Source organism: Aegilops tauschii, chromosome 1 (genome assembly GCF_002575655.3).
Source record: "Aegilops tauschii subsp. strangulata cultivar AL8/78 chromosome 1, Aet v6.0, whole genome shotgun sequence".
In the NCBI taxonomy this organism is placed as follows: Eukaryota; Viridiplantae; Streptophyta; class Magnoliopsida; order Poales; family Poaceae; genus Aegilops; species Aegilops tauschii.
In genome coordinates, this window is record NC_053035.3 from 466,562,887 (window position 1) to 466,571,918 (window position 9,032).

At 58.1% G+C, this 9,032-nt stretch overlaps 1 protein-coding gene across 1 annotated transcript; it reads left to right on the forward strand.

Moving 5' to 3' along the window:
• The first annotated feature begins 554 nt into the window (after positions 1 to 554).
• LOC141039130 (uncharacterized) lies at positions 555 to 1,130 on the forward strand. Its single transcript, XM_073506439.1, has one exon. It carries the CDS (start codon positions 555 to 557, stop codon positions 1,128 to 1,130), a length of 576 nt encoding a protein of 191 aa, XP_073362540.1.
• Positions 1,131 to 9,032: the final 7,902 nt, after the last annotated feature.

Genomic DNA, 9,032 nt, shown 5'->3' on the forward strand with positions numbered 1-9,032 from the left:
GTTGGCGAATCGGTTGGCTCCCGAGCTAGATGTCTTGGTGTCCCACGGTCAGAGTGCCTTTTATCAAAAGGAGATGCATCCAAGACAACTTATACTTCCAGAATGTCATTAGAGAAGCTCACAGCAAGAAGAAGCCCACTATCTTCCTGAGGCTTGACTTTGCGAAAGCCTTTGATTCTATCGGCTGGGGATATTTGTTGGATATTCTGAAGGCTTTCGGGTTTGGGCAGCACTGGAGGGGATCCGGCTTGCCTGCTCCGATCCCATGCTCCCATTCGTACTCCCACTTCATCCCACGATCGTCTTTTTTCCTTTTTCCTTCCTAATCTAATCATCCCCCCTGATTTTAATGGGGTGGGCCTGGACCTTATTTTGTTCCAATCAAATCAAGCCACGTAGCGGGAGCACGGATGGGCGCATGCATAGGGAGCAGGCAAGTCTCGTCCACTGGAGGGACCTTCTCTCCATTATTCTGCGTTCCTCGTCATCCAGAATCTTTCTAAATATGGCTTCGACACGGGGATCCGTTATCCCCTATGTTGTTCATTATTGCCATGGAACCACTTCAAAGGTTGTTGGACATCGCTACGGAACAGGGGGACCTAACCCCGCTTGCACCAAAGGCTGCCAGGCTCCGCATAAGCATATACGCCGACGATGCTGCTTTGTTCGTGAACCCCAAGAGAAATGAGATTGCGGTTGTACGTGCTATTCTGGAGAGGTTTGGGCAGATTACTGGACTCAAGATTAATGCTAGCAAGTGTGTCGCATATCCCATCAGATGTGAGGCCCTTGACTGTGACAACATCGTCCAAGATTTTGGGGGTTCGGTGGGCTCCCTACCCTGTCGCTATCTCAGGCTGCTACTGGGGTTCCGGAAGCCCCGTTGTGTGGACATTCTCCCGATTGTTGACAAGATGGCTGGCAGACTAAGGGGTTGGAAGGGAAAGCTGCCGGCGAGGCCGGGGCACCTGTCTCTGATCAAATCCGTGCTGACTTATTTTGCTACTTACTTCTTGACTTGTTTTGCGCCAAACAAATGGGCAACCAAGAGGATGGATAAGATTTGTAGGAACTTCCTATGGAATGGTGATGAGGAGGCCAGCGGGCGCAAATGCCTTGTTAACTAGAAAAGGATTTGTGCGCCGATTAAGGTGGTGGCCTTGGAATCAAGAACTATGAATGCTACAGCAGGGCACTTGGGCTTTGTTGGGCATGGTATGAGTGGAGCAACTACCGGAGGCCATGGAAAAGCACTACCATTCCCTGTGATGCCTCGGATAGGCAGCCCTTCTCTGCCTGCATGCAGATTTCTATCAGAAATGGCGACCGTGGGAGGTTCTGGTCTGACAGATAGCTCCAAGGGACTGCCCCTGCTTTGATCGCCCCGGGATTATGTCGGCGTTCTGGGAACGGGGGTCCCCAGACTTTCCTGCTTGCAGCCCACGGCATGGCTGTGCTAGCAAGCCTGTACGGCCCATCTTCATCAACAAGGCGTTCAAGACCCTCACGAGGGGCCAGGCCTCGCGAGGCGGACGACACAAGACCTCCTCAGGAGCGGCCTCACCAGGTTGGCTCGCGAGGAGCGGAGAGATCGAGGCAGGGCAAACCTCGTGAGGTTCTCGTGACGTGAGCCATGACGATCGAGACCAGGCGGGCGCCAGTGCGCGCAGTGTCCTTATTTCCCCTTTGGTGCTAAGGAAGCAAGCGCAGTCGCGGAGTACTGAGGCATCAGGCAAAGATTTCCATATCAGTGCAACGAAACCAAGACCAGCAGGACGGCAAGACGGAGGTCACCATGGAGCCCAAGGCGGCGTCACCACCAGAGCCTTTTGCAGGAGAAGACTACTTTTGTCAGGATAAAGTGTACTAGCTATCCCCCTTCAAATTGGCCGTTGTTGGCTCCCTTCCCGCTCAATATTTGGGAAGAGGATCAGGGCCTATATAAGTAGAACTAGCCACCGTATTAGGGGGATCGATTCCATCTTCCATCCTCACACCCACAAGTTCACCGAGGACAAGAATCCCTCAACCTCAGGAGGCTGTTCTTCCCCTTGTACTGTTCATAATCAGCCCAAGAGGCAATCCACCACCACCACACTGGAGTAGGGTATTACACCACAACGGTGGCCCGAACCAGTATAAACCTTGTGTCTTTTGTGTTGTGAGTTCGTCGAGTTCGTCCGCGAGATCTTAGCAAACCTAGGGCGTGGATCGGTGGGAGGGAAAGAACTTCGCGTGCACCCGAGAGTTCGAACCTTAAGGGTTTTGCCGGAACCCGTGATCCGACATTTGGCGCGCCAGGTAGGGGTGTGCTGTAGCTTTCCTTCCGTCGATCTGCGCTCCGTCGCCGCCGCACCCCACCCGCATGGCAGGCGCCTCACTCCCAGCTCCGACGGCAGACGCTGATGACGGGGCCAGGGGCTCCGAGCCCTGGCCCCCGCCTTGCGGCAGGTGCGATGGCCGCCCAAGTTCAAGCCGGAGATGTCGCCGCGCTACGACGGTGCGACAGACCCGTCGGCTTTCCTGCTAGCATATGAGGAGGCCGTCCTCGAAGCCGGGGGCGACGACAAGGTCATGGCCAACTGGCTTCCCATGGCCCTCGCCGGCGAGCCGCGCGCCTGGCTGCTCAACCTCCCCGGATACACGGTGGCGTCTTGGGAGGAGCTGCGCAGTCTCTTCACTGCGCGCTACACGGTGCCAGCGCACTTCGCGGTCGCAGCCCTGCTAGGCGGCTCTCAAGCACCACCTTCAGATCGCCATATCAAGCCATTCCTTCGCCAGATCGGCGCCGCTTCCAAGCGCTCGGGGGCTCTGCCGGGCTGGGCTGTGCCCGTGGCCGACCTCACCTTCAGCTCAGAAGACCACCCCGTCACTACCGCCGGCTCGGGCAGGCTTCCGATGCTCTGCACGCCCACCATCTGCAACGTAGCCGTCACCAAGACTCTCATCGACGGCGGCGCCGGCCTCAACTTGCTCTCCGTGGAGGCCTTCAGCCTTCTTCACGTGCCGCTCGAGCGGCTCAGCCTCAGCAAGGCTTTCTCAGGAGTTGGTGGCGGCGCCACCCGTTCCCTAGGGTAGATCCGCCTCCCCGTCACGTTCGGCACGCGTGACAACTACCGCACCGAGCTGGTCGGTTTCCACATCGCCCGCATCAGCCTCCCATACAACGCCATCCTCGGGTACCCGGCGTTGGCCCAGTTCATGGTAGTGACCCATCCGGCCTACAACCTCATGAAGATGCCTGGAAGCAAGGGCGTCCTCACTGTCAAAGGGGACGCCAAGGAGGCCCTGGCGGCGCTCAAGCTCACCCTCAAGACCGCCGCGGTAGCGCAGCCTGCCGACGCAGGCACCTCCGAGCCCATGGGAGCCGCACCAACCAAGAAGAAGCAGTTGTTCACACAAGACAAGGCGGAAACCAAGCAGGTGCCGGTCAATGAGGACGGGTCCTCAGGAGCCACCTTTACCATAGGTGCCGGCCTCGACCCAAGCCAAGAGTAAGCATTGGTGAAGTTCTTGCGTGCAAACAAGGATATATTCGCATGGGAGCCCAATCAGCTGGTGGGGGTCCCGAGAGAGGTGATTCAGCATCACTTAAGGGTATGCCCCAATGTGCGCCCTGTGAAACAGCGAGCGAGACGGCAGTCCACAGAGAAGCAGGCCTTCATCGTCCAAGAGACCCGCAAGTTGGAGGCAGCAGGTGCCATTCGGGAGGTTCGGTACCCCGAATGGTTGGCGAACCCCGTCGTAGTGCCGAAGAAAGGCGGGAAGGAGCAAATGTGCGTCGACTTCACCAACCTCAACAAGGCCTGCCCCCAAGATCCATTCCCGCTTCCACGCATCGACCAGATCGTCGACTCCACCACCGAGTGCGACCTGTTGTGCTTCCTGGATGCGTTTTCAGGGTATCACCAAATCAAGATGGCGGTAGAAGATGTAGAGAAGATAGCCTTCCTGACCCCGTGTGGGGTCTACTGCTAGACCTGCATGCCCTTTGGACTGCGCAATGGACGGATGCCTCGACATCTGAAGTAGGTGAAGACCGGTCTACCTCACCAGGAAGCGAGGCGCCAGACGGCTGGGTCATGTATTTCGATGGCGCCTTCGCGCACCAGGGCGTGGGGGCTAGAGCAGTACTCATCTCGCCCACTCAGGACAAGCTCTACTACACTGTGCAGCTCTGCTTTTAGCAGGGCGAGAAGGTCTCCAACAGCATCGCAGAATATGAAAGCCTCATAGCTACCCTGAAGGCTGCGACAGCTCTGGGGGTGAAGCTCCTTACCGTTAAGGGCGACTCGCAACTCCTCGTCAACTTCTCCAACAAGGTATACGAGCCGAAGGACGAGCATATGGAGGCATACCTCGCGGAGGTGCGCAAGATGGAGAAGCAGTTCTTGGGCCTGGAGTTGCAACACGTGCCCCGGGGCACCAACAAGGAAGCTGACGACATCGCCAAGAGAGCATCCAAGCGGCAGCCCCAAGAGCCCGGCGTCTTTGAGGAACGGCTCTTCAAGCCATCAGCGACACCACCACTTTCAAGCACAGCTCAGCCTCGGGAGGAGCTCCCACAGCCGCCTGCCACGGGAGCCCCAGCCTGTGGCCCGACCTCAGGAGCTCGCCTTCTCTTGGCGCTCGAGCCCCAGGAGGGATGCTGGACCAAGAAATTCAAGGAATACCTGATGCAAAGGATGCTGCCGGAGAAAGAGGAGGACGCGGAGCACATGGCCCGACAGGCCACAGCATACTGCATCCGGGACGGTGAGTTATATAGGAAGCGGCCCAATGATGTTTCACTGTGTTGCATTTCCAGAGACCAGGGGAAGGAGTTGCTATCTAACATACACGGTGGGGACTTTGGCACCACTCGTCATCACGGACCCTCGTCGGCAAGGTATTCCACAGCGGATTCTACTGGTCCGCGGCGATCAATGACGCGGCCGAGCTGGTGAAGTCCTGTGAAGCCTGCCAGTTCCACGCCAAGCAGATCCATCAGCCGGCTCAGGGCCTCCAGACCATCCCGCTCACATGGCCGTTCGCGGTCTGGGGGCTGGACATCTTGGGCCCGTTCCCTCGAGCGCCTGGGGGCTACCGCTACCTCTACGTCGCCATCGACAAGTTCACCAAGTGGGCGGAAGTGGAAGCTGTCTGCACTATCCCAGCTGGCTCTGCAGTCAAGTTCATCAAGGGTCTCGTGAGCCGCTTCGGGGTTCCCAACCGCATCATCACCGACAACGACTCGCAGTTCACTAGTAACCTCTTCAAAACATACTGTGCTAACCTTGGAACGCAGGTCTGCTACGCTTCGGTGGCGCACCCCAGGAGCAATGATCAGGCCGAACGCGCCAACGCAGAGGTCCTGAGGGGCCTCAAGACCAGGACCTTCAAGAAGAAGCTCGAGGCCTGTGGCAGGGGCTGGCACGACGAACTCCAGTTCGTGTTGTGGTCCATCCGCACCACCGCCACCAAGCCGACGGGTGAGACCCCGTTCTTCCTCGTCTATGGAGCCAAAGAGGTCCTCCCTCACGAGGTCAAGCATCGCTCCACATGGGTCCTGGTGTTTGATGAAACACATCAGGACGCCACGCGGGGAATGGACCTCGTGCTAGGGGAGGAACGTCGCCACGAGGCTGCACTGAGGGCGGCAAGGTACCAGTAGGCGCTGCGGCGATACCACTGCCGCAACATCCGCTCCAGGACACTCGAGGTGGGCGACCTCGTCCTGAGGCGGGTCCTCTCCAGGGAAGGGTTGCACAAGCTCTCACCTATGTGGGAAGGCCCGTTCAAGGTCGTCCATGTCTCCAGGCCTGGTGCCGCGCGCCTGGAGACAGAAGACGGGGTGCCCATCCAGAACGCCTGGAACATCCAGCACCTCCGGAAGTTCTACCCATGAAGCAAGGCCCAGTGCCTATGAAGAAAGGCCCAGTGCCTATGAAGAAGGCCCGGTGCTTGTGAAGAATCGCCGCCCGTGACACTCTCACATAATAATGAGTGGGGCTGTACACGCCCCGGAGTCTCAGGAGTGCCGCCCTTGATCCTCGGGGGCTCCCTCCCACGCCTAGTGGCAGCACTTAGCTCCGCACTGGTGAGAAGACTTGAAGACTAGACTAGGTACCAGACGCGGCTTTTCATTTGCTTTCTGTAGTGGGCTCGCCTTCTTTAACTCGAAGTTTGCTTCTGGTGTTCCTTGCTGATTTGGTCCCGTCGCCTTTTGCCACTATTTCCGACTCTAGTTCACTTGTGTTGTCTCTCTCGCATACCTCGCGAGGGAGCTAGGCAGGTGCCCTCGTGAGAGTTTTTCCTTATCTCCGCCTTCTGTCTGCTTTCTCGTGAGGCACCCTCATTCGAGCCCACAAGATGGCGCATCTCTCTTAATTCGTGCCCCTCGGGTACCGCGATATGAAGTGCTGGGTCAGGGCTTGGGAGAACGACAAGTCTCCTAGCGAGCTTCCTAACGATTTTTTTGCAGTTCCAGAGCGACCACTAAGTCAAGACGGGCACGAGGAAACAAGTGCCTCGTGAAGAGGAGGCCGCCTCGAGCGCGCCAAGCTAAGTTATCTCTGCACAAAATAACAACACAGCACGAAAACAACAAGCATAGCATAATGATTGAGGAATCATAGTTCGATACACGCCCCTCCGGGGCCATACTAGTTTCATTTAGATGCAGGAAAGAAAAGATCTCTAGAGGTAATCCACATTGATGTAATGAAAGCGAAGGACCCACAACAATGACAGAACGCCCCGAGTAATCGACCCGTTTCCCAAGCAGAGTCTCGCGAAACCTTCCCTCTTTACCTTCAATTACATCTGAAAGTGGAGAACAAAACAAAAGCAGCGCTCGCTCCTGCAGCAGTCCACGGGGGTAGGCCATTGGCGACGTCCCGAGCATTAGCCGGATCCCTCCTCGCGGTTCACGGAGGCGCAGCGGCGAGACGACCCGCTACCACCTTCGAAGCAAGCGCGGCGGCATGGCGGCTGGTCGTGGCCGCCACTGCTGGAGCTGTCACCGAGAGAAGAGCCACCATAGCTGAACAAGGCACGGCCGGTACCTAGGGCGGGTTCGCCCTCCTCCTCGTCCCGATCATCGCCAAGGCCGAGCACCTCCTCGCCGTCGTTCACCTCAAGGCCGCACCCGGCGCGGCGACCATCTTCCCCAAACACCCTCACATAGAGGGTCACATCGCCGTTGTACTTGAAATGGAGGGTGCACCGCCTGCCCAGGCCTCGCGCGCAGGCGAACGTCTGCCAACCATGGGCCAGAGCTATGTTGCCCGCGACGGAGACCTCGACCACAACCCAAGAAGCCTTGCTGCAGCAGCCGTCCGCCTGCAGCCAGAGCCCACCTGGACCGGAGGCCGGTAGCTCGTCGGCAAAGAAGTGCGGAAGCTGAAGCCAGTTGCTGGCCGGATCCTCCGACCAGACAACGAACTCCGGCAACACCTCTGCAGAATGGAAGCGCGGCCGAGGAGGCCGCGCGACCATGCCGCGTCTCCTTTCGTCAACAGGGCTCCCACGACTGGAATGACCCCTGCCGCGCGCAGCGGCACTACCGAGAGATCGGGGGGCCGCGGCGGAGGTCGCGATGTGCTTACGGGGACGGCCGCGTCCCCGCTTCGGCGCCGGAGAGTCGGGCCCCTCGTGGGGAGCCTTTCCCTTCTCTGCGGTGGAAAACCTCTTCGATGGTGCCATTGAGTCGGTGGTGGAGCAAGGAGGAAGAAGCAAACGGACTGGGAAGAGATGGGCGGCGGGGGCTCTGCCCCCCTCCCCATTTATAGTGGAAGAAGGCCAACCGGCGCCTCCCACGATCACAGGTAATGATGATTTTCCTATGCATGTCGCAGGGACTTGTCAAGTCGGGCAGTTGCCGAGGCAGCGTGGGGAAGCAGAGACGCCCACATCCAATCAACCGCCATGCATCGACCAAGGCCACAGGCTTTTGGGGCCCGCAGCACTTCGTGCTTGACCTTTGGCTTCGCCTCGAAGCCAAGCCCGAGCGCGCCTTGGGTCCGGGGGCTACTGTCAGCGTTCTAGGAACGGGGTTCCCCAGACTTGCCTGCCTGCGGCCCACGGCGTGGCTGTGCTAGCAAGCCTGTACGGCCCATCTTCATCAACAAGGCGTTCAAGACCCTCGCCAGGGGCCAGGCCTCGCGAGGCGGACGACACAAGCCTCCTCAGGAGCGGCCTCACCAGGTTGGCTCGCGAGGAGCGGAGAGATCGAGGCAAGGCAAACCTCGTGAGGTTCTCGTGACGTGAGCCGTGACGATCGAGACCAGGCGGGCGCCAGGCGGGCGCCAGCGCGTGCAGTGTCCTTGATTCCCCTTTGGTGCTAAGGAAGCAAGCGTAGTCACAGAGTACCGAGGCATCAGGCAAAGGTTTCCATATCAGTGCAATGAGACCAAGACCAGCAGGACGGCAAGACGGAGGTCACCATGGAGCCCAAGGCGGCGTCACCACCAGAGCCTTTTGCAGGCGAAGACTACTTTTGTCAAGATAATCTGTACTAGCTGTCCCCCTTCAAATTGGCCGTTGTTGGCTCCCTTCCCGCTCAATATTTGGGAAGAGGACCTGGGCCTATATAAGTAGAACTAGCCACCGTAGTAGGGGGATCGATTCCATCTTCCATTCTCACACCCACAAGTTCACCGAGTATAAGAACACCTCAACCTCAGGAGGTTGTTCTTCCCCTTGTACTGTTCATCATCAGCCCAAGAGGCAATCCACCACCACCACACTGGAGTAGGCTGGGTATTACACCACAACGGTGGCCCGAACCAGTATAAACCTTGTGTCTTTTGTGTTGCGAGTTCGTCGAGTTCGTCCGCGAGATCTTAGCAAACCTAGGGCGTGGATCGGTGGGAGGGAAAGAACTTCGCGCGCACCCCAGAGTTCGAACCTTAAGGGTTTTGTTGGAACCCGTGATCCGACAGATTATCCATGCTTTCTCGCCGTGTGAAAAGGGCTAGGTTAAGCGTATGCCAAGCAGGGACACATTGCGTGTTAATATAGGGCCGAAGCCTAGTTGTTATAGAGAA